The sequence below is a fragment of the Sarcophilus harrisii genome, chromosome 5 (genome assembly GCF_902635505.1).
Source record: "Sarcophilus harrisii chromosome 5, mSarHar1.11, whole genome shotgun sequence".
NCBI lineage: Eukaryota > Metazoa > Chordata > Mammalia > Dasyuromorphia > Dasyuridae > Sarcophilus > Sarcophilus harrisii.
In genome coordinates this window covers 10,332,228-10,359,250 of record NC_045430.1, presented here as the reverse complement: position 1 = coordinate 10,359,250, position 27,023 = coordinate 10,332,228, and the positions used below count along the sequence as shown (strand labels likewise).

General features: G+C 55.4%; 3 protein-coding genes across 4 annotated transcripts; 1 reads left to right on the top strand and 2 right to left on the bottom strand.

Annotated features, from left to right (window-relative positions):
• Window positions 1–916: 916 nt before the first annotated feature.
• TOB2 (transducer of ERBB2, 2) lies at window positions 917–14,173 on the bottom strand. Of its 2 annotated transcripts, none has more exons than XM_023505340.2 (2): window positions 13,969–14,173; window positions 917–4,740 (listed from the first exon to the last, which is right to left on the bottom strand). In XM_023505340.2, exon 2 carries the CDS (start codon window positions 4,636–4,638, stop codon window positions 3,589–3,591), a length of 1,050 nt encoding a protein of 349 aa, XP_023361108.2. In that variant the 5' UTR covers window positions 4,639–4,740; window positions 13,969–14,173; the 3' UTR covers window positions 917–3,588. The 2 variants fall into 2 exon arrangements, with proteins under 2 accessions (XP_023361108.2, XP_031796906.1); XM_031941046.1 differs by lacking the exon at window positions 13,969–14,173 and adding an exon at window positions 11,126–11,801.
• On the top strand, window positions 14,048–18,933 carry LOC116419491. Its single transcript, XM_031940115.1, is given in 4 exon segments — window positions 14,048–14,208; window positions 14,340–14,603; window positions 14,605–14,690; window positions 18,416–18,933. Coding segments are annotated over 4 exon segments (783 nt in total). The 3' UTR covers window positions 18,688–18,933.
• On the bottom strand, window positions 18,732–26,912 carry PHF5A (PHD finger protein 5A). The gene is made up of 4 exons (XM_031940652.1): window positions 26,794–26,912; window positions 26,029–26,052; window positions 25,371–25,537; window positions 18,732–18,997 (listed from the first exon to the last, which is right to left on the bottom strand). Exons 1-4 carry the CDS (start codon window positions 26,843–26,845, stop codon window positions 18,908–18,910), a joined length of 333 nt encoding a protein of 110 aa, XP_031796512.1. The 5' UTR covers window positions 26,846–26,912; the 3' UTR covers window positions 18,732–18,907.
• Window positions 26,913–27,023: the final 111 nt, after the last annotated feature.

Sequence of the window (27,023 nt, the reverse complement as noted above, 5' to 3'; positions counted from 1 at the left end):
CCCGCTGAGGGATTAAGCTTAAGCTCTGGATTTAACTGACAAAGCGGCGGCAGGTATATTTCTGGCAAATGCCCAGCTTAAGAGCTGCCCCGTGACGTGGAAGTCACCTGGCTGGGTGGGGTGGGCCGCTGGATGAAATCGGAGACCTCGGAGGGGAGCGGGATGGCACAAAACGGAAAGAAGCAGAGCCAACTTTCCAAAGACACAAGGGGAGAATGAGCAGGATGTCTCACCTTTCCTGGGACCCAAAGATCTGGCAAAGGGGCCTGGGAGGACCAAGAAAATCCCTAACCTGGCCCTGGCCACGGGAGTCCCCAACCAGCACCTGTGAAGGGGCCCCCACTGGGGATGACAGGCCTGAACCGGAACCCGGACAAGGACATTCAAACCCCAGAGGGCACGTGTCCCCTTGGACACCGAGCTTTGCCAGGCCAGCAAAAATGGGGACCGTAGGATGGGTCTGTCTGTCTCTGTGGCTCACATCCTTGGGGACTTGAGACAGGGCCTTTCCTGTCTGGGCCTGCTTCTTCATCTGGACTAGGTCACAGCACCATGGCTTCACTGAGAGCAGGAGAGAGCCTCAGGGGATGTTGGGGGAGACCAAGCTCCAAATAACAAGAGGAGGAAATCTGGGGTCCCTTCCAGCTCTCCACCCAGGATCTTAGGATCTGAGTTCACAATCCAATGTTGCAACTTTTTCAGCCGTGTGGCCATTGAGCAAGGTCCCCCTGCCCCTTTCAGGGTCTTCCCAGTAAAAGAGACCCTGATTTCCCAGACCCCTTTGCACAACTGAAATCTGATGGAGCCCCTTTCCTCCCCCTCTGCAGCCCTGCTACTCCCCTCTGTCCTCCCATCACCCTCAGTAAAATCCAGGAGATAATTTAAAAAAAAAAAAAAGAAGACAAGGAGACAGCTATTAGATATCATGCTTTTAATACAAACTTAAAAAAATCTGAACCAATAGAAACTGTACAGATTTGATCAACCGTGTGTTTTTTCAAACTAAATCTCGAAACACTCCAATGTCCCGTTCCAAAATATTGCACGACGGTCTGAATACAAAACTCCTGATTGTATTCCTCCTTCACTAAAGAAAAAAATAAACTATTCTGCTCCCCAGCCCCCAACCCCTTCTCTGGATCCCCGTGCCCCCGTCCCGCACCGGAGGCGAGACGAGACAATCTAAACCCTGCTGCACTGAGAAGAAAATCCCTCATGCTGGCCTAAATTTGCAAGTCGACCCCATTTTGGATTCCTTCCTGGGGAGGTGGGATGGTGAAGGATGGGGACCCCAGGGAGAAAAGGGTTCAAGTCTCTCTTTTTTTTCCCAAAATTTGTTTTCCTGAAAAAATATTTTTTTTGTTTCTCTCCTCTTTTTAAGAAAAAATCTCCAAAAGAAAAAATTACAATTTTTTTACGTTAGAAATATACATATATTATATATACCTCTTACATTTTACAAATGTAGCAAATTATTCATTACAAACGGACACCAAAAAAAATGTAAAAAATAAAAAAAAGCTTTCCTACGAAATCAGGTAAATTAGTGCAGGTTTGTTTTTTCTTTTTTTTTTTAAATAAAAAATAAAAATAAAATTGAAGATGAATGCCTATGTCTGAGATGGGACAGAGCGAGCTCGGGGCGGGGGCTCGGTCCTTCCTTCCCGGGCCCGGCCCCGGGGACTCCATGTGCGGGTTTGACACAGCCAGGGCTAGATGCTGAAGTGGAGGAACTAAGGCAGCATCTGGTCTCTCACAAGCAGCATGGAGAGCCGGCGCCTTTCTGCCTGGGCCCCTGGCACCCGCCGGGAGAGGCAAATTTGTCATTTTTTTTTTGTTTTGTTTTTTAGGGGGTGGGCGGGGAGAGAAGGGCTGCCCAGCCAGGGCTCAACCCTGAGTACAGTGTGGAGAGCAGGGGCAGGCAGTGCTGGGTTACAAAGCCAGGAGGTCGCCTGGCCGGGGAGGTAGAGCTGAACTGCCCAACAGCGGGGCGGGAAAGGAGGGCGGCTACGCTGGCAGTGGGGACCCTGGTTAAGATGCCACCGGGACCGCGGCTTCCGCCCGCCTCGGCACTCGGACCGGGGGCTTTGGTACAACCCAGTGCCAGAGGCGGGGGTGGGGGGAGAGGCTCTAGTGGGCGCAGGGAGGTCGGCCTTGATGCCCTGTTCCTGCCAGGCCAAGCCAGTCAAAAGTCACATGCCCGCTTCTCCTCTCTTGCTCTTAGGAGGGCAGAGCCAGCCCTCTGGGAGCTGATCTGGACCCCAGAAAGGGCCAAACCAGCCCTCCAGGGGCTGACCCCAGAGAGGGCTGGGAGTGGGCTGAGGACTCCTGCCCAACCCATCGTCTCCCCCCAAAAAGGCAGCAATGAAAAAGGGCTATGAGGGGAGAGGGTAGCCAGGCCCGCTGCAGCTTAAGGCCGAGGAAGGGCAGAAAGAAAGGGGGAAGGGGGGGGAAGGAAAATGAACTCTGAATTCAAGTCTTGGGACACTCATTTGTCCAAGCCCCCTCCTCCAGGCACTGCTTTGGGACCCCTAAACGCTCTTGAGGGTCAGTCAGGGCGAGCAGTCCACATCCTTGGGTTCGGGCTGGACCCCCATGGGGCGGGGGAGGAAGGCCCAGGCAAGCCCGCTCTGCTGTGCGACCTTGACTCACTCCCCAGGAGCAGAAAACCTTGTTTCTTTGTATTTTTGGTCAGTCTGAAATAAAAGTGCAGGTAGTCTGGAAACCAGGCGGCTGGGAGCCCTCGTTCTGCCCGGTGTTTCACAGCCCAATTGATCTGGAGTGTTCTGGGATGGTCGCCCACCCCGCCCCCCCGCCCACCCCGCTCATGGCCACCCCCCACCCCAGAATATGGCTCGGTGGCCCGTCAGGTCCTCTAAAACGGGATGCTCCCAGCCCAAGAACTGAGGTGGGGGAGATGCCTGAGCCGTGGAAGGCGGAGGGGGGACAGCTCCCCCGGGGCCCCTGAGATCAAAGGTTTGGGCAAGCTGGGAAGGGCTGAGGCGAGGGAGGCCACAGAACAGAGGTGAAGGCCCTGTGGTCTGAGCCCCCCGAGGCAGAGCCGGGGGGGGGGGGCATCGTTGTCCAGCGTTCCTCGCCAGCCAGGTCAGGGCAAATCTCTCAGGGGTCTGGCTTCGGAGGGGGCCGGGGAGAGGCTGCCATCTTACAGGGAGGGGCTCTCCTCTCCCGCAGGGCCCCGGCCCAACCAGTTGGGTACAAGAGGAAGGGCGAACTCCCGTCTGGACCACTTTCAGCTCAAAGAGAAGCCACTAACGATGTCAGGGGGAAACAAACGAACAAAGAAAAACCCTAAATGTAAAAAACAGAAAGAAAAAGAAATTCCAAACCCCAAACCAACCAACCAAATAAATTCAGAGACAGGCAGGAAAAGAGCAGGGGATCAAGTTAAAACATCTGTGGGAGCCTGGGGAGCTCCCGGCCCCAGGCCTGGCCCGTGCATCTTTTTCCCAAGAAGCCAGAAGGAAGAAGAAGATCGGAAATCTTTTTGTATATTTCTATTTTTCCTTTTTTTTTTTCCTTTCCTTTCCTTTCCTTTCCTTTCTCTTTTCGGTGGCCCCCTGCGGGTGGTCAGTTGGCCAGGACCACGGGCTGGAAGGACTGGCTGGGGTACTGCATGGTGTTCAGGTTGTAGCTGAGCCCCTCCACAAAGGGGGACTTCTCCAGGAAGAGGCCGTTGGCGCCGCCTCCGAACACCTGGGCCACGTCGAAGCCGCTGCCGCCGCCGCCGCCGCCACCGGAGCCGCTACTGCTGGGGCCGCCGAAGGGGGCGGAGGTCAGGCCACCGCCGGGCGGCCCGTCGGCCCCCTCAAAGAAGAGGCTGGGGGAGCCACCGTTGTACACAAATTCCTTGGCATTGGGGGAGAGCTGGGACTGGGGGGCTGGCCCCGCCCCGATGAAGTTCAGAGAATGCATAGAGAGGGAGAGGCCCTTCTGCCGCAGCAGGGTGTTGGGGGGAGACCTGGCCAGGCGGGGCTGCTGGGGTGGGGGCTGCTGGCCGCCTCCCCCGCCCCCCGCCCCGCCGGCGCCGCCGCCCCCTTTCTTCATCTTGGTGGAGCCAAACTTGGTGGCCGCGAAGGTGGCGGTGGTGAAGGTGATGGGCTGGGCGGAGCGGGGGATGAAGGTGGGGCTGGGGGACTGGCCCAGGGACGGCGAGGGCGAGTTGGACAGGGAGTTGTCCTGGCTGCCAATGGGGACAAAGACCTGGGCCTCCGGATTGAAGCTGCTCTTGATCTCCTTGTCCAGCTCGGCGGCGGCGCCGCAGCCCTCGCTGTCGTCCAGGTACAGGACCTTGATGGTGCCCTTCTCCCCGATCTGGTAGGAGACCTCGAAGGGGTCTATCCAGACGCTCAGCTCCTCGGGCACGTTGGCGCGCACGTCCTCCACGGCCAGGCCGCTGCGCTTGGCCGCCAGCTCCACCACGGGGTCCACCATCTCCCCGATGTGCACGCAGCGGAAGCCCGAGCCCTTGAGGGGCTTGTCCGGGTACCAGTGACCCTCGTACCTCTTCTTCAGCAGGCGCTCCAGCTCTTCCCCGAAGAGGTCCGCGCGGCGCCGGGGCAGCTTGTTGTACAGGTAGGAGATGATGAAGTTGAGGGCGACCTTGATCTCCAGATGCATATTCCTCCTGTCCCGGGTAGCAGCTGGGAGCAGGGTGTGTTAGAGCGCAGGGCAGTGAGGATGGAAGACACACACGTGGGCAGGTTCCAGTTCCTGATGGCTCTGGGGAAACGAGAGAGGAAGCCCCCCGTGAATCCTGGGAAGCCCAGGGAGCGCACGGGGATGGCAATGCGGTCTGGGGGAGGAATGGGGGGGCAATGGCCACCCTGGGGAGCCCAGGAAAGCCCAGGGAGCACACAGGGGTGGTGAGGTGGTCTGGGGGACACGGAGGGACAGTGGCCAGTCCGGGAGGGCATGGAGGGACCGTGGCTGGCCCAGGGAGCACATGGGAACGGCGAGGCGGTCTGGGGGACACAGAGGGACAATGGCTGGCCCAGGGAGCCCAGGGGATACTGAGGGACTGCTGCTCCACTGCACAGGAGGCAGCGGGGGCTTGCCTGGGAGCCTGCCCCTAAACAGGATGAGGGCTGGAGCCCAGAATGGCCCACGGGCCTGGGATTTCTAGTCAAAGAGACGCAGAGGCATACTTTGAATAAATGCCTGAACTGCCCATGGCACTGCCAGAGATGGGATGGAGCTCCCTGTGAGTGGCTAACGTGTTCCCATCACCACAGAAGCCGGTCAGACCCCGCTCCGATCCCTCCCCCAGAGGCAGCCCCCAATCCGCCCCAGCCCTTTGGCTCCGTGACAATGACCACGGGACGTCCCCCCAGCTGGCGGCCACTTTGGCCTGGTGATTCCCAGGGGAAAGGTCAGTTATTTGGGAGTGAGCCCCCTGAGGTTAAAGGAAAAAGGCTTTCTCAGCTCATTTTTCAGGCCTTCTGTGGGGCAGCTTTCACTTTCATTAGTGCAGCTACCTCCCTTCCCGAATCAGAATCTAACCCAAATTTCGGGAGCCTGGGCGTGGCCCGAGACGTTAATGAGCTGCCCAGAGTCCCACCGCCAAGAACCCGCCCCGGCCTAAGGCTGGCCCTCTGCCAACAGGCCTCTCTAAGCAAAATGAGCTCACACGAGAAGGGGCCCAAAGGGCAGGAGGATAACGGGATCAGGCGCACCCTGGGACAAAGGGGTCTCCCCCAACTCTGAACCTGGGAGAGTCCACAGCCAGAAGTGCCAGGAACCGACCCCACCCTGACCCGCAGCGCGGCCAGCCATGGCTCAGTCGTCCACCGAGGGCCCGGCTGCTCAAGCCCAATTCTTGGGGAAAAGACCTGGGATGGCTCCGGGTCCCGGCAGGACACCGAGAGGGAAGACTGAGTCGGGAAGTGTTTCTCAGTACCTACTGAGCCTCCCATGCACAGACACATCCACCGTGAATCGGGGGCACCTCCTAGAAGGGTGGATGGAGACCTTCTAGGCCAGGTGCGTCAGGGGTGGCAGACCCATGACCTTGGACTTGGCACTCCCCACTAATGGGCCACTCCTGAGTCATGGGGTGCTCAGGCTGGGAAGGGACCGAATTTAACTCCATCAATTCACAGATGGGGAAACCGGGGCCTACTCTGTCTTCTTTCCACTGCTCTCAGTCTCCTTGCACAAGGGACTGTCAACAATGGAGGAAACTAAGGACCAGAAATCACCCTGGATGGACCTGAGTCGGATGCTTGCTCTAGAGAAGGCAAGGGGTGAGGGCATGGCAGTGTACACCACTGAACGATGATCCCAAGGACAGGGAGTCCATTCGGCACGCATGTCCCCAAAGCTTCCTAGGAGACCAGAGAGCCAGCAGCTGGGCATGAGACAGACCCAGGCCCTGTCCTGGTGGCAGGCGCAGATAAATAATGAATACACAGAGCATGAAAGTGGAAAAGGCCGCCGGTAAAAGGGAAAGAGCCTGTCTGATTCCAGAAGAAAATAGGAGCAATTGAAGCAGAGGAGCTATTTTTGACTCAACTCAAGACCAAACTTGGCAATAATGAGATACCTTGAAGGCCGGACTGGCCCGGTACTGAGAGGGAGAGAAAACCGCGAAGGCCAACGTTTGGGCAAATCGGACACACGAGAATGAGGTTTAGAAAATGGGATAAGGGGGTGATGGGGGCACCCCCCTCACCCAGGGACACAAGTAGAGCCATTTACTAGCAGTGTAACCTCGAGTTGGTTTCCTTTTCCAGGCCTCCATTTTATTTCTCCAAGATGAAGGGACGGAAAAGTCTTTTGGGTCCCTTTCAGCCCTACCTTCCTATGATCTTACAGTCGCATTAATGGTAAAGTTTCTAAGACATGAAAGATAAAGGCCTGCTCAGATCTCCTCCGGATCCCTGCGTCCCACGGCTGGAAAGAGACTGGGTGGCAGAGACTGGGCAGCAGGGCGAGCGCCCCGAAGAGTTTTCAGGCTAGAGAAGATGCAGGAAAGAGGGGCTGCAGCCTAGGAGAGCTCAGGGCTGCTGCTAGGAAGACAGAGCTGGCTCTGGCTGAGTCTGCTGGGCCCCCGGGGCAGAACCGGGCTGGGGGAAGGGGGAAAGCAGCAGAGGCTCTGACTTTGCCTCGGATGTCAGCCAGGCTGGCTAATCACTGGGTTGGGCTGCCCGAATGAGGGGTCCTTAGGAGGCAGCCTGGGATACCGCAGACAGGAGGCTGAACTGGGTGGCCTGGGAGGTCCCCTCTCACCCCAAGGCTCTAGGATTCTTGCTGTGTGCCAGAGGCAGATCTGACTTTTCCATGGACGGATCGCTGGACTGGAAGTCAGAAAACCCGATTCCCTGGGCTGTGTCCTTACTGGCCTATGACTGATCTCTAAGGACCCGTGCTGACCCCTGGACAGGGCGAGGCTATTCCTGCAAGGCAGTGTCTGTTGGGGGGCTCTCAGGTGGGCTCCCACCCTCACCTGCAAATCTATGGCTAAGCCCAAAGGATCCTGGGTGGACGAAGGCTCACAGCTGCCCGCGCCCCTTCCCCAGCCACTGGGGCCCATCCTCCAAAACAAGGCTGCTTCTTCCCTCCTCACCGGGCCTTCCAGCAGGCCTCCTGCCTGCCTCCAGGCTAAGCCTGCCCCTACCCAGCCGCCTCTGCTGTTCCCAGGCTCATTAGACGGCCTCCAATTGAAGCCAACTGGTCTCTCCTGCTTGTGTTCAGCCTCCATGTCTACACCGGGAACGGCATCCTTCTAGAACCCTCATTTCCTTCCTCAGAAGGCCGGGAAACTTCCGGATTGCCCCAGCCAGTTGCTGGGGATTCCCGGATACCCGGATTCACTTTCTCACTCACTCCTGCACAGACCTGCTTCTCCCCAGGTGGAGACAGTTTTATCTGGGGCTGTTCCCCAAGCCCCGGGGCCTGTTTGGAGGCCAGAGGCAAGGCCGGAAGGAACCTTGAGAGAGACCAGCCCCTCTGTTCTAACGGAGCCCGGAGCTGGAGGGAACACGCTCTCGAGCAGCAACCTTCACCCTCTCCTCTCTAAGACAAGCAGCAGCCGTCACTTACCCTACACGAGAAGGCTCCTTTTCTTCCTCCGTTTCCTCCTTGAGCAGCTCAGTCCCTAAAAAGGCCCTGCTTGATTTTGGCCAGAGTGGATCTGAAATCCTGCCTACCTCCTGCAGCTGCAACCAGCCCCACCTGGGCAGCAGTGCCCACATTCCAGCTGGGGCCCAACTCCTACCTGAGAGAGGCGGCCTCCAAATAAGGAAGCTGACCCGGACACCTTGCCTCCCTAATTGGAGAACAGGCCGGGCCAGATGGCTTCTGGGGTGGAGCTTTGCAAAAAAAAATAATAATAATAATAAATAGGGAGGAGAGCAGAGGGACAGCAGCAGACCAAGAAGCCCTGTTCTGGGATGCCGGCCCTGTTGGCCAGGCCCGAAGCTCTGACTGCTCTGAGGGACTCAAGGGCCAGAGGCCGCTGGTCCAGAGCTGGGCAAAAGAAAAATCTGTCACTTTTTTAAAGGCTGTGAAACAATTCTGCAGTTTCTCTTAGAACCCAAATGGAACCTGGGAAACACCTGACAGATAGTCGGGGGGGGGGGGGGGGGGGCCCCTCTGATACACAATCTAGAGCAAGTCTGCGGCAACAACTATCACGGACTTTGGAACATGGTCAGGTGGAGAAATAAGGAAAGAACGTCGTCTTTTGGCTCTGACACTGAATACTATTGCCCTGGGACATTTCCCCCTGCCTCAATCTCTTCACTGTGAAATAGGGAGTTAGATTAGATGACCTCTAAGTTAATTTGTTGGATTTAAAGGGAACCAAAGGGCAGCTAAATGGCACAGTGGAAAGAGCACCAGCCTTGAAATCAGGAAGAACCGAGTTCAAATCCAGCCTCACACACTTAACATTTCCTAGCTGTGTGACCCTGGGCAAGTCACTTAACCCCAATTGCCTCAACAACAACAACAACAACAAGTAGTAAAGGGAGCTGATAAAGGCAGAATTGGGAAGGGGGAAGCTTCAGAAAGAAGGTGTCAGGGGTTATATTAGAAAAAGCAAGCATGTTTAGCAGATATTTGAAAAAGGCAGTAAATTCTTCCCAAGACTCAATGAAGTGAGTCTCCAGGGTGACCTTGGGTGACCAACTGGCTTTGACTGGAGGGCCTGTCACATCTCTTCCAGTTCAAAAATTCTGATCCTAAGGGATTCTCTGGGAAGCAGCGGCAGACTGTCCGGCCACAGAGAGGGAGGCACGCCGAGATTCAGCCCACGTGTTCGTCTGCTATTTGTTATAATGAAAGGCAGATATGCCAGGCAACTAGGAAGACAGAACCCCAGACTCCGAGGAGGAAGGGACCCAGATCTAGGGCATGCTCCGTACTGCACCAAGGGGACACTGAGGTTCCTACCCAAGGAATGACCCACCCAAGGTCATCTCGGGGGCCCAGGATCCCAACTGGCCTGTGACTGCAAACATTGGGCCCACCCGTGTCCAAGAAGGCAACGAAGAAAAACATCACTAGACTGAGAAGTCGGATTACGGGCTGAGACCGTTCTGCTCTGCTTCCTAACAAACTTCCCCGAAAGGGTTTCTTTCTGATGGGGACCGATAGGGAAGGGTGGAGCCTGGGGGAAAAGGAAAGAGGTTTCTTAAGACCGCAAAGGGGAACCATGACCGAACAAACCCACAGGCCGTAAGGAGAAAAGAGGCATTAGGCCTCCATGGGGATCTCCTGCTCAAGAGACAAGGCCAGAGTCATCCGCGCCTTAAAGGAAGGAATGCATGGGGGGCAAAGGCCTGAGGTTTCTGTTGGTAGCCAGGCCACGGCCCACCCTACTGCCTCCCAGCAGCCCTCTGGCTGGCTGAACCAAGTGCTCTTTTGTCAGCTTCCCAAAGGTTTTAAATCGCAAACGAAGGGTGTCAGAAACGGAGTCTGAGGGACAGTGGCAGCTCCCTCCTGGCCACATGCACACCAGGGCCAGGAGGGAGAGGGGAGGCTCCTGTCCTGCGGACCATGGCCCGGACAGCCAGGCTAAGGCCCCGGACACAGCAGCCGGCCTCCTGACCCAGGCCAGAGCCAACAACACGGCTCCAGTCTGCTCCTCAAGAACCAAACAAGACGGCGTCTGTTGTGCCCTCCGTCCTCCTCCTACTCCCAGACCCTAAAGGGGGCCTCTCATTTTACAGCGGGGGAAACCACGGGTGCGGAGGCGAGAGTCAGACCTCCGCCTTTCAGGGTCCAGCCCTGCCGGGTCGGTATTTGTTGGCTGAGGTTCCCGGCGCCGCTCCCCCCCCCCCCCCCTCCTCCTCTCCAAGGTGATTCCAGAGCGGTCAGCGGGCGGTCCGAGGTTAATAATGTCACAAACGCACCGCCAGGGAGGGAGGGGGCTTTATCCAGGCAGGACTAAAGCCGGCGGGCAAGTGCCCTTGGGCCCATTTCACAGGCCGGGAGAGGCAAACTGACTAAACGCGGGCAGGAAGTGTTCCAGCTCCCCCTCCCCCCCCCACTCCTTGGGAGCCGAGGCCCCTTTTCACAGCCCCCAGGCCCCGCCCCCCGCTCCCCCCTCCCCCCCCGCACAAACAGGCACTAGGCGAATTTTTTTGTTAACAGAGATGACACATCTAGGACTTATGATAATTATCCTGTTCCCTGCCCCTCCCTTCACTCCCCTGCATTTCTAGGCGCTGGGGGCGCGTGGGAGGGAGCCGCAGCCCCCTCCGTCCCAGTCACCGGGGACCTTGCCCAGAAACCAGCCAAACAAACTCCGGCAAAGCCCAGTGGGGAAGGAGGGGAGCACAAAACGGGGAGGGCAGAGGGAGAAGCCCGTCAAAGCGGGGGGCCGAACTGCATTCTGGGAAATGTAGTCATCGGGCGAGCCGAGGACTAGCGCTCGATCCGTGACCTACTTTTTCTTTGAACTACATTTCCCAACATGCCTCTCCAAGGCCGAAAGGCTCAAGAACCAGGCAGCTCACGCATGCCCAGTGGGAGAGGGGTGGGGAAGGAGTAAGTAAAAAGTTTCCAGTGCACATGCGCACTGGTTGACTTTCCCCTCCCCCCCATTACTACAAATCTAAATGGAGACCCCTCCGTTTTATTCCAGGCTTGGCCCAATTACCTGGCAAGAGTCGCCCTCCCTCATCCAAAGTTCAGGGCTTAAAGTCGGTGAACAACGCGCGTGCTTCCACCCCATTCCCTTAACGCCCCCCGACAGGGCTGGGGGCTATTTCTCAGCAGGTCTGGGAGTGCTGGGGAGGAGTAAGGCTACTTCCCCCAAAGTAAGCCGAGCCCCCTCCTCCTGGACGCGAACCCCCGGTGCCGGAGGCCCCGCCCCGCCTGGAGTCGCACGGGAGGGGGCGGGGGAAGGAGACGCGAAGAGAAAATGGTCCCCGTCTCCCCGCCCTCTGCCCCCGCCCCCTCCGGGCCCACAGACCTCCGGAGCGACCCGGCCTGGCTCGGCCAAGCGCGGCCAGGACGCTGGCACTCCTCAGCTCCCGGCTCTCTCGGGAGAAAATAAGCACTTTGCAGCGGCCGGGCTCTCCGGGACATAAAATTCCTCCCCCCCAGGAGCCTGCCCTGCAATCAGAGCAACGAGATGCCAGCAAGATCCCCCTTCCTTCTCCGGGAGTTTAATCCCCTTAATCCTTCCTCCCACACAAGTTTTGCGGCTTGTTTTCCTCCCTTCGGAGGGGGCGGGGAGTGACACTGGGTGGGCCTCGGAGAAACAGGGCAGAAAGAGGGAGAAGAGAGGAAAACTAGCCCAGGCTCAGAGGGAGGGGAGGCTCCCTTCCACACATGAAGCAAAGGGAGGACTTGGGAGCCGGGAACCCCAGGGGCCGGGGAGGGGGTTTGTCCCCGGGAGGGGAGGGGGGACAGGCGGCTGGGTCTGAAGTGAGGTTGGGCCACCAGAACCGGGATGGGGGGAAACGGGGAAAACCCACCTGGGCAAACTTTGGGGGGAAAAAAGGGGAGGGGCTTGGCAAAGGGGGGCCCGAGGGGAAAAGGGAAAATTGGGGGGGGGGGGGGAGAAAAGGGTGGCCCCGGGGCCCGGGGGGGGTGGCGGAAAATTAAAAAACATTTGGAAAGGGGGCCCAGGGGGGCCCAGGAGGGCGGGGAGGGAAAAGGAGCCGGGGGGGGGGGGGAGGGGGGGAGGATTTAACCCGGGGCTGGGTTTGGGGTGGGGGGGGAAGGGGGGGGAGGGGGCGGCCGGGGGGCGGGGGGAAGGGGGGGGAGGGGAAAAGGGCCCGGGGAGGGGGCGGGGGGCCGCGGGAAGGGCGCGGGGGGGGCCGGGCGGGGTGGGGGAAACGGCCGGGGGGCCCCAGGGCGGGGGGCCGGGGGGGGTTACCCCGGGGGGGGCAGGGGGGCCCCGGGAGGCCCGGGGGGGGGGGCGGCGGGGGGGGGCGGGGGACCAGGGGGCCCCGGGGGGCTTGGGGGGGGGGGTGTCCGCCTGGCTCCTTTGGGCCCCGGGGTGAGGGTTGGGGAAAAGACCCTTAGCCCTCGGCCGGGATCCCGGGCCCGGGGCCAGCGCGGCCCCGGGGGAGGGGGCAAAGGGGAGGGGGGGGAGGGGAGCCGGGACATTTCCCTTCCCGCCCGCCCCCGCCGTGGGGGCCGCCGCCCCCCCCGCCCGCGCCGCCCCGCGGCGTCGGCCCGGCGGGCCCCTGGGCCCGCCCGGGCCGGGGCCCAGTTTCCTTTCCCCCCCTTTTGTCCTTTCGCCCGTCCCTGTTCCCCCCGGTACCCCTTCCCTTTTTTCCCCCCGAGGGCCTTTTCCTTCCCTTTTTCCTTCCTCCCTTTCCTTTCTCCCCCCCCCTTTCCCCTTGCCTCCCCCCCCACCTGCTTTCCCCGCGCCCCTTTCCCCTTCCCCTTCCTTTCCCCTTTTCTTCCTTTTTTTTTTTCGCTCTTGTCCTTCTTTTCCCTCTCCTTCCTCTCTCTCCCCTTCTCCCCTTCTCTCCCCGGAATCCTGAAACCAAAGGATTTTTGCCAAACCCGTCCCTTTAATCAGCCGGGGAAACTGAGGCCCAAAAAGGGAAGGTTTAGGGAATTTTATCCCCGGATTAGAGCCGTATACCGGGACGGACCCCTCCCCTTGCTTCTCCATCCCGAGCTAGACCCACACGCCGGGAGGGACCCCTTCTATTTATTCCTCCTCCTCCCACAGAGGGGTCCTTCTACACAGTGTTTCCAAGGTACTTTAGAAATGCCCGTTTCTCCCTTTCGCCCCAGGGTGAGTGTGCGACACAAGACTCAGTCCCCTTCCCCGCTTCCCCATAGGGTCCTGTCCATCTGTACCGAGCACAGCCTGTGTGACCCACAAGCCGCCTCCGCTATCTGGAGCCCCGGGGACGGAAGGGCTGGGAAGGAGAAAGCATTCCTTTTTGGGAGCGATCAATCCCTAAACTCGGCTTGACTCCAGGTTCTTCCAAGCAGCTTATCTGTTCAGGACTCAGGACAGAGCACGAGAATAATTTACTGCTTGAAAGCCCAGAGGGAAGGACGTGAAGTAAAGGAGGGAGGAGGGCGAGTGGACGAAAGGAACTTGGGGGGTGGGTGGGGAGGGAAAGGGACTGGGGAGGGAGGGGGCTGGAGGACCTTCGGGTGCAGAAGTGGGAGAGGAACCGAATAAGCGCCTCCACTTAGCTCTTTCTCGCGTCCCCCGGGTAAGGGGTCCCAGGGAGGACGCAATGGCCAGCTTGGCCACTCCGCCGCCTTCGCTGCGAGTGCATTTCAGAGACCTCCTCGTGGCTCGCACGATCTCTCGGTTCAGAAACAACCCCTCTGACTCCCCTTTAGGAGAAATCCGGACACTCGGGGACATGTGCTCCCCCCGGAGGGGGACACCCGGGGGGGGGGACTGGCCCGGGCAAGTCGCCTCTCCCCGAGGCTGGCCGTCCTACCGGCCCGGGGGTGGCAAGGGCACGAGAGGGTCCTAAAAGGGAGCTTCCATAGCCAGAACGGGGAGTGTACCTCAAGTTAGCGTGAGAGAGGCTGTCATCGCTGCCGCCGCCGCCGCCGCTGCTACTGCTGCTGGGAGCAAAAATGGGGCATGGTTTATCTCGCGCCCTCCCCCCACCTGCATAATCCGCCCGACGCCCCTGTAGGTCGCTCGGCTCCTGCGCTGGCCCTGCCCCCGCCCCCCCGCCAGAGGCTCCCCGCCCCCGGTTTCTGGCTCTTTATGACTGTACAGGGCGGCGGAGCCCCGGGAGGGTGGGGGGAGGGGGTCCCCAGGGTGGAGGAGGGGGAAAGGGGCTTGCCGAGCCAGGGAGATTTGCAGGTGGTTTGTGGCCGCCACGAAGTTTTTGGGCCCCGGGACATGCCCACGCCCTCCCATTCGCCAGCCCGACCCTCCCTCCCCCGTCCCTTCCTCGAGGCCAGGAGGTAGCCTCGTGGGGTCTGTGGGGTGTGCGTGGTGTACAAAAATTTGTCCCCTGCCCGGCTCTCCGGGCCGGGGTCCCCGGCGCTGGCGGCCCTTTTCTCGCACGCCTGGCCGGCTGGCTGGCAGCCCACGTGGGCAGCGAGATCAGCAAGTTTTCAGCTCGAGACAAGTTCGGTCTTATTGATTTTTTTTTTTTTAATTTCCTTTTTTTGGACACGCCGCTCTTCTGGCCAGAGGACAGGGGACAAAGCGGAGACAGGCCTCCGAGCGCTGCCTTTCGCAGCTGCCCGGGGTGGGGGTCCTTTGCTGGCGGGTGGGAGGGGAAAGTTTTCCCGGCCCCCCCGATCTGACCCGGGCCCCAGGATACTTTTCTTTGGAAGCGATACGGGGTTCCCCACACCCTCCCTCCTTCCCCTTCCCCCTCCCCTCCCTTCTTTTCCCCTCCCCCCCTTTTCCTCCTCCACCTCCCTAATGCCCTCCTCCAGCCCCCTTACTCTTCCCTCCCTTTCCCCGACCTTTTCTCTTACTTTCTCCTCTCCAATTTTTGCCTCCCCTTCCCCCTTTCCCTCCCATTTTTTCCTTTTCCCCTTTTTCCCTAAACCTTTTTCTCCTTCTCCTTCCCCTCCCCCCTCCCTTTATTCTGCCCTTCCCCCTCCCCTTTTCTCCTCCCCCCTTTTCCCTCCCTGCTCCTGTCTCTTTTCCCCCCTCCCTCCTCCCTCCCCCCTCCCCCCTTACAGGGGAAACGCCGGTGGACAGGCGGCTAAAATTTAGGCCCAATGTTGCCAGCTTCCCTCCATAATGGAGGTCTATTTCCTTAACTGCCAAAGGATGGGAAGGGAGGGGGCGGGGTTTGGAACCGGGTCCCTTAAAAATGCTGGGGTTGCCCTTTTTCCCCCCGTTGGGGGTTTTGAAAGCTTGTTTGGGATATTCCCTTTGTGCCGGAGGGATTTTTAATAATAAGGGAATTAAGACCAAAGAAGTTTCATTGGCCGCCTTCCAATTGGCAGGAGGAAGGGCCAAAAACCAGCCCCCATTTTAGGGATTAAGAATACCTGAGCCCTGGGGGCCCCAAATTGGGTTCATGGCCCGCCGCCCATTTTCCTCAAATCACGTGAAGGGAACCCTAATGCCATCCAGCACCCTTTTGAGGACCTAGGCCCAACCCCTTCCTCCCTTGACAGCCCGATCCGCTTGTCGGTTATCAGGCAGGGCCTACTCCTGTCAGACACTTCTGTGGCCCCAGCCCCCAAAAGTAAGGCCAAATGGCCTTAATGCCAATCCGAGGAGGTTCGGCTATAAATTTGGGAAAAGAAAGAACAACCCCTTTCCCTTGTTGGAACTGTTCCTTATAGTAAAGCTCTGTCTACTGCTCTCTCTGTAACAATTTCTACTCTCGCATGCCTGCTTCTGCCTTCTGAGGCTGATTCTTCCACAGGCTGGCCCTTTAGGGAGCTGAAGGCGGATTGTAGAAAGCTATCCTCTAACTACCCCTTGAAGGTCTTCCCATAAATCATAAGGCCCGTCTGTCCCCCCAAAACATGGATGCTGGCACTGCACTGATGGATAGCAGGAGTACTCAGTTTTAAAAATGATGTTCCTTCCCCTTCCCAGTGTCCTCTTCTCCCAGATTAAAAGCATATAACCCATCGATCGCCTTCTTATGTTTAGAAAGAGGGCATATTGTCGGGGTGTTTGAGTGTGGCTCTGCTGACTCTGCCTTCATTTCTCTTCCCATTCCGCCACAGTGAAAAGGAGACCGAATCGCCATCCACGAACTGGCTCATTAAACTGGTAAAGGACATTAGGTTTCCACCTTCTATCCTCGGGTGTCAGCTGATGCCGCCCTCCCTCTGCTTGTAAGGTTTCAAGTTTCCCTGAGTCTGTGAGCCTTTATTCAAATCTCCCCCTGCAGTGCTGAGAACACCCCAGTCCTGAAGTGAGGCAGCCCAGCCAAGCCCCGGCCGAAGGCTCTGGGAAAAGGCTAAATGAAGCCCCATAAATGCATCAAGAGGAAAAGGGGACTTTTTCAAAGGCAAATTAGCAGGCCTCCTTTGGCAAGCGCTAAGGCCTTCAGCGACCATGTGAAAGCCACACACACACAGAGATTTCTCCTAATGATCAATTTCCTCTGGCCAGGGCAGGCCAGTAATTGCTGGGAGCCCAATTCACACAGACACTTAAGCCTGTCTCCTCCCTTTCCAAATGGTCCCATCCCCAAAAGAACATAGCGGGCTGCTGGGTTTCTCTAGAAGGCCTGGGCATTGGGGAGGGGACCCAGCAGCAAACTTTTTCCAGTGGTCAGCAAGTCCTGCCAGATGGCTTTTGCTCCGACGGGTCAGGCAGGTTATAATTGGCCCCAATTAGCTCTCTGAGTTGAGTGATACTCACACCAGAGTGAGAAATAGCCCCAGAGCTCTTTGAAATCATCAAAGAAAATAGTTTGGGATTTTGTTGTTTTTTGTTTTGTTTTGTTTTGTTTTGTTGTTGTTTTTAGTTCCCAGCCAGGGCAGAAAAGCATCAGAAGGAACCGGCTTTGAAGGAGCGAGATCGGATGGTTGGAGCAAGTGATTTTCTACTCACCATGAATCATGGCAGTGAATTTAGATGAACACAGAAAAGGGAGCTGAGAAAGCCCAGTCCTTTGTTCAAAGGAAATCACATCTGTGCCTCAGGAGCTGCGACAAAGGCCATCGTGGGTAAAGATTCAGGAAAGCTCCAAGAATAACTAGAATGGGATTGCAATATATGGGAAGAGGGCAGGGGGATTACAAAACCCTAACCTTTAGCCTCTATGCTTCAATCCAAGAACTTAGAAACGTTTCCTATAGGTTTACCGACTCGAGGCAGTCTGCACTCACCCACTGCTCTTAATTCAACCTTTTAACTACTCACAATAGTTTGGGTGCTGGAAGAATCCTCAGATTTTCTGGCCCAACTCACTCATTGTACATATGAAGAAACTGAGGCACAGGGAAATTAGAAGTTAAATTTCAGCCTCGGACATTTACTAGCTGTGGGACTCTGGGCAAGTTACTTAATGTCTCAATTTCCTCAACTAGGTAATAGGAATAAGAGCTCTGGGTTCTTGGGTTGCAGGAATATCGTGAGGTTCAAAGGAAATCTGCACAAGTAACGTTTTTCCTTTGTGAGACTTGGGAGAGTAGTGTTTGACTTAATAGGATAGGTAAAAAAGTCAATGGGCCAGTGGCTTCCTTCTCCTTCGGTCAGTGTTTTGTCTGTCTGGCCCTCTCCTACCTCTGATTCTGCTGCCATGTAACATCACGTTCTCTCCTTGTGCTCTGCCCACACTACACCCCAATACTTGGCATGGGGAATGTTTGCTGGATGACAGCAAATGGTACATCCAATCTCCAACAGAAACTTCTATCCCCGAATTGTGAATGTATAGTCAAATTATATAAAGCAAACAAACAAACAAAAAAAAAAAACCCAAGAAAACTGTTTTTGGCTATCTAGTGAGGAATCCAATTAAATCCTTCTGTCTGTCCCCTTCCCTTAGAAATCTCCACCTGCAATCCTGATCAGGCTGGCTACCAATACCAAAGAGAAGGAAAGAAGGGCCACCCCCTTTTCAAAGAGAGGCCTGTAAAACCGGAAAGAATGGAAGCAGGCAGTTTTGATGGATTTTCAGGAGGACAAGATCATCTTATATTTCTGGTCCTAAATACTAACCTTGCCTTTGGTAACAAACTCCCAAAGCTGGAGTTAATGGGCCAAGGACTTCCAGCTGAGGCCCTTGCATATCAAAGTGATCTCTGGAGTTTCCTATCTTTGTGTGAAACTGCCCTGGGCCCCCGACAGGATTCTTTGACTTCTTACCCTCCCACTCCAAGATGGGGAAGGAGAGAGAGAGAGAGACAATGGGGGAGGGAAGGAAGAAAGGGGGGAGAGAAAGAAGAAGACACTGAAGACTGCAAGTAGAAAAGAAACACCAACTTTATTAACACCGGCTAAAGCTACAGAGAAGATCCTGGATCGTTCTTCCGTGAATAGGACATCAGGAGAAAAGGAGAATGTGATGGCCACGACCCCAGAGGCACGCTCGGACACCCGGCGTGTCTCCCGGCCCACCTAAAATGCTGCTAGCGCTACGGAGGGGGAGTCTTGAGGAGCTGACTGCGAGACCACCTTCCTCCCTCTGCTGCTGCTGCTGCTGGAGTTCCCCGGGCAACTCCCCAGACTGGACTAACGTGACATTAGCCAGCCTTGCAGAACCTGTCCATCGGGGCAGAGATGGCACTGCAGAAAGGGGACCGCCCCCCAGCTTCTCTCATGTCGGAGAGGCCTAGCCGAGGGCCCATTTCTAGTTGTTCCCTCTAGTACTGTCCCTTTGCTCTGCCACATCTCTGGGCACGGGGATGGGGGTGGAGTTGGAGAGGCAGAGGTAGGCATTGGCAAATCTGGTGATCCTTGGGTCCTTTTCCCCCTTTCCACGGGGACGAGGGTGGTGAGGGTGTCTTCTCCAGCCGGGGCAGCAGCATGGGGGTGGAGCAAGGAGAGTCAAGCCAATCACCTCTTCTTAAAGCCGTATTTCTTCCGTTCATAGAAAAGATCAGTCTTGGAACTTCCCAGGTTGACAATCTTTGGACAACCATCTCGCTGGCAAAGCAAAGGAAAGCAGGCAAATGATAAAGGCAGAGCCTGTAAACCTGAACCCAGATGCAATCCTGGGACAAGATCCCGGGGTCCCTGTGGTGCCCTCTGAGACTCAGTGACCTAGACCCACCTGTTCCTAAGCAGAAACCTTCCAAAGTGGCCTCCCAGCCTCCACCTCAAACCTTCAGTGACAAGGAACTTATTATCCTGAGGGTGGGATGGATCTGCTATTCCTCTAAACCAGACTTTGGGGAGGCCTATGAAACTGGATGGGGGAAAACCTTCTATTTCTACTGATCTTTGGTTTCCTTTATATTTTATCTTGTGCACTTTATTTCAGACTGCCTGCAGCTCACCACAACACAGGGACATCCTGTGGCAGCCCTCCATGTGGGGGCAGCCCCTGCTCCCGAAGTGTGCCCTTCAGGATTCTAAGGCCACCAGTGGTCCTCAAGCGTGTTCCACCATAGCTCAAGTCTATAGGAAAGTGACTTTCAGGCCTTTGCCCTTTTCCTTTTCTTTGGTGGGGGTTAGGGAAGGGAGGAGAAGCAGAGAAATGTTTTGAGTCACAGTTAAAATTAGGCTACTGCAGACCATCAAGACACAGAATGCCATCAAAGTGTCTCCTGGGCTATAGGCAAGACCGACTCTGAGGCATCCCTGTGCACCCCTGGGAGCATCCTGTGTTCAGGATGGTCCCTGAGGAGGCCTAAGGAAACATCTGGGAAGCGATGGCCCCCATTCGGCTGCTTTGGGAAGTCAGGAGGAAAAGCAGGGAAGAGGTGACCAAGAGAAACAACATCTGGAGCGACACAGTTTGTTAAATGCTACATCAAAGGCCCCTATCGTGGCCCCCTGGGGGATGCCCCAAATCCTCAGCAGCTGCTTTTTCCTCATACCCTCCTACTGCCCATTCCTCCAGGGACCAAGAGCTGTACCAAAGGCTCCTTCTCCCCTCCCTGCACTGAGTCATCCTCCCTCTGCAAAGGCAAAACCCAGCTCCCAGCTTTTGAGTTTCTCAGTCATGCTGTACTGCACTGTCCTTGCAGACAGAGCCAAATCGGACGGCCGCCTGCCCTGAGCCTTTGTGTCCTCCATGCTTGTCATGGAGAGGGCCGGGAGGTTCCATACTGACCCAATCTGCTCCCTGGGGCCTGCTTTCCTCCCCACTGACTTAGGGGATACATGACTTTCACTTTCCCCCACCCCCAGCCAGGTTTCCTTTTCTGCCCATCTCCCCAGGGGCTTCAGAGGGGTTAGTGCTGTTTTCCATGGACTTCAGGAGATAAGATTATGTCTTTGCCTTTTCCCCCTAAATAACAAATCTGCAAACAGCCCGAAAGCCAGGGGCACTGCAGAGCCTCCTTTGGTGCTCACTGCTAAAGGTCTGAGTACTGGAGACAAGACCAGAAGATGATCTGGAAACATGTGAGACGGCTGCCCCGGGGGAGCTGCTGTGTCAGGAAGAGCATGTTGGGATGCTCTAACCTGCCTCCAAACAGGAACAGCTTCAACCTGAGCCAGTCTCGAGGGCCCCCTTAGGGTCAGTACCTAACAAGCCCAGGAGACCATCTCATGGCTCCAATTCCTAGGGCACGCTCCAGGCCAAAATCGGGGAGCCAGGGCTTGCTCGCAAGTCTGACCTAAAAACTGGCTGGAACTGAAGAGCTCAGTCCCTCTGGCTACTGAGGGAACTGCTCTTGTTGAAGGCTTCCTGAGCAGGGCTGGGTTCAACTCCATGCCTTTGGCAGGAGTCAAGTTTCCTGGGAAGCCGGGTTTAGAACTGGAAAAAACCTGAGAGATCACTTGGGCCAAATCTCAAAGAAGGAAGTAGCTTGTTCAGGGTCATCCCTCCAATCCCCCAAATCTGCTCACCCTTCTGTTCCACTGTGCTCTAACCCATTCCTGAACAGGACCCTCTTCCTCGGAACTCAGAAAAATAGAAAGCCTTAACTATAACATGGTCTTTCTTCTGCACGGTCAGTGAGCTTCACAAACATCTGAATCAGAAGCGACAACCCTGAGGAGGCAGCTGACCTCTACCCCACACACACTCAGCCTCCCTATGGACTCAGTCACTTAATTTCTGGGCAGTCTAGAACTTTCAGAGAAGAGGGAGAGAAGGTTTCCCAACCATGCTCTGTCTGCTGCAGTCTTCTATGGGGACTGCCATGTCCAATCGCTGCCACATGGCTGCCCACAGGACACACCTCCCTCCCAGGGCCACCTTGTTCTTCCATCCCTTTCCTTCACACCTGAGGCAGCATGCGGTGGGGCAGGCGGCCCTGGGGCTTTCTGGGCCCATGGCTTGTCCTGCCCCTCTGTTCCTTGGATTTAAAATATGGGGACTGAATTCCAGCCCCAAGTCTATGGTCCTCTGACTGTAGCCCCGCTCTCTACAGGTAGTCATTCCTCATCACCAAGCCCAGTCTGCCAAACCTCCCCAAAACAGAACGCGGAGGGGGGACCTTTAGTCCCTCATTCCTGGCACACCCTCGACTCCACAAATCTCCCAAGTCACTAGAACCCAGGCCCAAAGACAAAGCCATCAGTTTGGTCATTAGGCTCATCAGCCTGGGTACAGGCTGTGAGGGACACTTCCTGTTTTGGCTAAAATGGCCTACTTCCTAGACCCAGGATCTCCCCCTTCAATGGATCCTCTGACAACTTTTCTCCTCCCTGTGTACCCCCATCCCCAGAAGGGGGGTGCCTTTGTTGGCGCTTCCTCTTGTCCCCAAATTCTTTTGCTTGTCTCTGGGCTAAGGGCATTTTATCCTGATAAAATACAGGTCCCTTGAAGGCAGGAGCTCTTTCCTACTGGGGCTGCTTGTTCACTCTGTGGTACCCCCCCCCCCCTTTGCCTTCTAATGCTTGGAGGGTTTTTCTCATTTAATGCTCTTCACTACCTGTAAAGGCTGAAGAACAGCCTAGTACATGGCTAGGAACCATCTACATAGAAAATGAAAAACAAAATACATAAAAAGCATTTCTGAGGAAAGGATCCTAGCAACTGGCAGGGGGGAAGGGAGACACAAGATCCATTTCCCTCTTGGATGTGGCCCATCAACAGATGCCAGGGACTCTGGGAGGCCAGGGTGAGAAGAGAACGCATTCCAGATCTGGTGTACAGCCTACAGCAAGGGAGGGTCACATATGGGAACCCCCAAGCAGAGCGGGAAAGAAGGGAAGGAACATTTGTACAGGGCCTGCTCTGTGCCAGGGTGGGTGAGGAGCGCTTCTGAAATTAAATTATCAGAATCTTTCAAAAGCAATCCCGGATTCCCTGGAAGGCCTCTATGAACCCCAAAGAGGGAGAATTTGAGGCCCTCAGAAGCCATTGGTGCTTCCTGAGCAGGAGTGACGTATGTGGGATGGCGGGGAGAGGCTGGTGGCTGTACATGAGAGATAGACGGTGCGCACTGTAGGGAGGTCAGGACAGAGGGGAAAAGTCAAGGGTGCTGCAGCCTGTGAGGCTGGCAGCAGAGCAAAGAGGAGTCCTTCTGAACACCCCGACTTTGAAATATTCACAGGTGGTGGGGGTGGACAAGCAGCTGGGGAATCAGGCCTGGAGCTCAGGGAGAAAATGGCTGTCAATAGTCAGCAAGCTGATGGGGTCATCGAGGAAGAATGAAGAGATGGCTGAGGAAAGAGTCAGGGGCACCTCCCCCCCCCCCCCCCCTGTCCTCCCCTCCCTACCCCCCCCCAGCCAGGTGGATGAAGACTCAAAAGATTGCTTGCAAGGGGACCTGTGGCACCAACCACAACCTCTTTGACTGAAAAGTCAAAGAGGAGAGGGTCCCCCATCGGACACTGCCAGTGCCAGCACTGAAGCAGCAGTGACTGAGAAAGTGGAAGCAGGTCCGGCTATGATGGGGAAGGAGCTCAGGAATAGAGAAGGGGCCATGGAGCAGGGATCGGGCCTCTCCAGGAAGGCCCCGGACCTCCTGAGGCTGGAGTCAGGGAGGAAAAGCTGCAAGGGGGCGGAGCACAGAGCAGCCCCTGCTGAGAAGCACAAGGGGAGCCTGATCGGGGGGTATCAAAGCACAGAATGAACCCCAATGTGCCATCGTGGTAGGAAGCTTAAGCATCTGCGCTTCCTCATGTACATGCTGGAAGGGAATGATGACAGAAGGTCAGGGCTGGGTTGGAGGAACAAGAGGAAAAGAGCCTCCAGGGCAGAGAATGGGAAGGCCTGATTTTTTGTGTCTCCAGGTCATTTATAAGGGAGTGAGGATGCCTGCTAGCTTGCCACAGCCACTACTACGGGGCTCAGGGAGCACTGTCAGCTCTCAAATTCTGCTCATTTACAAAAGGCAGGACCCGAGCATCAAGGGGCGGGCTCACCTCTCCCCATCTTCCTTGAGGGACAAGGTGAGAAAGACTCAGACCAGCAGCAGAAGACTGAGGGGCTATCAACTGCAAAGGTGAGCCATTCCCCAAGCAGCAAAATCAATGCTTTCCAGGTACTCTTCATCTAGGTTGAGGATTATCTTGGTTCACTGCTTATTAATGAAGTATGAGCAGTCAACCCACCACAAGCATTCATTGAGCGGGTTCCTTGGAGGCAGACCCCACCTCATGTCAATACTTTATTTACATAAGGAAAAGCAGGGATTGAGCAATAGGATGCCCAGAAATGGTGCTATAATGTGGGAGAGAACCTCCTGGGTGGCCCAAGTCCAGAATCCAGAAGCGGTAAGAGCCCGAAACCCCAGAACCCGACTTGTCTGAGAACGTTTTGAGGGTGGAGCCTCTGGGAGATTTCAGTGATTTGGCAGCATCTCAGTGGGGTCTTGTCATATTATGGAGTTGTGGTTGTAATGTATTTGCAACACATCTTTATTGAAAGGTGGTTGATTGGGGAGGGTCTGCATATCCAGGCACTGGAAAGGATAGCCAGAAGATGTTGAAGGTCCTGACTCAGGGAGCTATACTCCAACATCGCCAAAACTGAAGGGGAACCTGAGCACTCATAGCGCCACACCCAATGAAGCGTGATGAATGAGGGAGAAATGATTGACTGAAATTAGGTGTGTGGATCTCAGGAATCCATCCCCTTCTGAGATCTTAAGAATCTCTATAACGGCAGCTAATTCCACATGAAAAATTCTCCAACCTAATCAAGCCCTTTCCCCTTTTTGGCAAAAATAACTGGAGGGAGCCTGAGCCTTGGACACCAAGGAGGGCTGGTCTGGGCAATGTCACTTCTGTGACCACCCGACAAGTTATGTACTATGCCAGGATCAACAGAGTGGTCCTGACGCCCTGTTGATCCTGCCACGTACAGCCAGGTCTTCTCTGTGGGAGAAGAAATCACACAAATACTTTTATCTACCATCAGAAGAAGGAAGCAAGCTACTAGATTTACCAGGAGACGGTGGTTTTGGAGGTAGGGACCTCCCCCATAAATATTGGAAATGGTCAAGCCTTCACCGACTGAGCTTCTTGGCTGATAATCACTTTTCTTTTGGGACTTTACTTGGCAACTTTCCAACATATTTGTACTTTTATGCTATATATTATGGTTACCTATGCATCTCATAACTTTGGATTTCCATTAGCGGAGGGCCTTTGTGTTTTCTGGGGATTTTTTCTTAGGGAGTTGTTTAATTGCCTGTTCTATTTCTTTTTCTGAAATGGGACTATTCAAGCAATTTACTTCCTCCTCTGTTAGTCTGGGAAGTCTATATTTTTGGAGGTAGCCATCCATTTCACTTAGGTTATCAAATTTATTGGCATAAAGTTGAGCAAAATAACTCTTTATTATTTCTCTAATTTCCTCTTCATTGGTGGAAAGTTCTCCCTTTTCATTTTTAAGACTACTAATTTCATTTGCCTTTGTCTTTTCTAACCTTTATCTTTCCCTCAATGCTTAGCATGTCCCATGTAGGCACTTAAAGATAAAAGCATGCTTTTGGCACTGGTCCACACCAGGGTAGCAAGCCTGTGGCTGGGGGAAGAGGCGAGGAAAAAATGCCAAGAGGCAGTGACTTCTTAAATAACAGCCAGCTTGGCAGATACCTTCCTCAAAACCAACATAAAGTGTTCATTGTGCCCCGGTATGCACTGATCTTTCTGTGCAGTGATCTTTCTAATCAGGCCCACTTGGGGAAGGTGCACATGCTCAGTTAGTATCATTCATTGTGAATAAGCACAACTAAATATAGGCAGCAGACTCTCCAAAACACAAGGCCAAGGTTATGATATTTGTTTTTGACGTGCATTTTCTATATTTGGCAGCTGGTGCAAAGAGCTTTCAGGATCTAGAGAGATCAGACTCTAGAGAATGAAAGAATAAAGAGGTCCAGACACTTCCTGGGAACTGCTGATGGGGGCTGCTAGGTACTATTAAGAGACTGAAGGAAAGGCCACTCACGTCTTTCTCCTGGATGGTACACTCCTTGCAGTAATAGGCATCAGACACTCCGGGCCCCCCACAGATCACACAGCGTCCCTGGTAGGAGCCATAGTTACACTCATCACATATCCGGACCAAAGTGCAGGGACGGACATAGGAGTCACAGATCACACACTTCCCATCACCTGCAGGAAAAAATTAATTACACCATGAAATTCACATGCAGACAACTGCTGCTTCAACTCCAGTCCCTTCCGCACTATGGGTATGCTATATTCTTCTACATTGTATCCATTCCAATTGTCATGTATCCAAAAACCAAATACCCCAGAAGTATTTCTTCCACAAGAAGAGTCAATGGATCATTGTAATCCTGTCTTCCCTTTCTCCATGTTCCACAAAGCCTAGGAGCCTCCCCCCCTTACAAAACCTGTATTTGTTATAAATCTGTCAAATGTTCCTTTTAAAATTCCTCCTAAGAACACCATTATTATGTCTATATCTCAGGAGGACTTGTTCAAGCACATGTAAAATTGTACTAATTCATTTTTATTTATTAACACTTATTGAAGGCAGGAAAATGGTTTCAAACAGGCAAACTGTTACATGACACAGCTTCTCCCCCACTCTGGGATCCCACATCCCCCTCAGCAATGGGGAGCCTGTTCATACTCACATTTTTCACACAGCCTCCCGATGGCTATCAGAAAGAAAGAAGAAATGCAGGATGGTTAAAATTTATTAGCAAACTTAACGTCTGTCCAATTTGGGAACTGGATGGGAGAGGATAGGGTTTGAAGCTGGGGTTTTTTGTTTGGGCTCTGGTTTCAGCAAAGCTTGGGGGAGCTGACACTCTGCAGTTCAAATCAATCCAAGTGCACAAGCATTTGTTTATTTAATTTTTCATCTTTCCAAATACATCCTTGCAAAACCTTGTGTTCCAAATTTTCCTCCTCTCCTCCCCCAACCCTCCCAGACAGCAAGCAATCCAATATAGGTAAAACACTGCACAGCATTTATTAGGCGCCTGCTAAAGATACGAGGCCGGCCCGCAGCCAGACAGTGGCCCACAGCGGGGCTGATAGGTTCCCCCGCCCTCAGTGCGCAGGCGCCTGAGCGCAACGGTCGCGCGGCCCCCGGCCCGATGCGCAGGCGCCCCAGACGCCGTTCCGGACGTCCCGCGGGTTCCCCAGCCCCCGCCCCGGGCCCAATACGCAGGCGCCCAGGGTCCTGCTAAGCCATGCACCGCCCCCCCCCCCGCCCCCATCACCCCTTCTATCCAAACTACCCGGCGCCGTCTCCCAGTTCCCCGCTCCCCCGCCTCCGTCGACTTAGGGCGGGAAAAGGCGACGTCTCCCAGGCAGAAGGACAAGAGTGCCCGCAAACCCGGTTCCCGCCTCAGAGACGCTTCAGAGCTCGAGACGAGTTGGTTCCGACTCACCGACACCGGCCTGTTTGCGACAGAAGATCAAATCCGGGTGATGTTTGGCCATCGCCTCGCCTCAGGCCGGTCGCCGGAAGCAGCCGCAGCTTCCGTTCAACCTCTGACCTCCTTCAGGCCCCACCTCCCCGCTCATCGTGATTCCCCCGCTTCCTAGCAAGCCCCGCCCCCGATCCCCTCCCCACCCCTTCCGCAGCCGAGCCGGCGGTGAGCGGAGTCCGAGGCCAGCC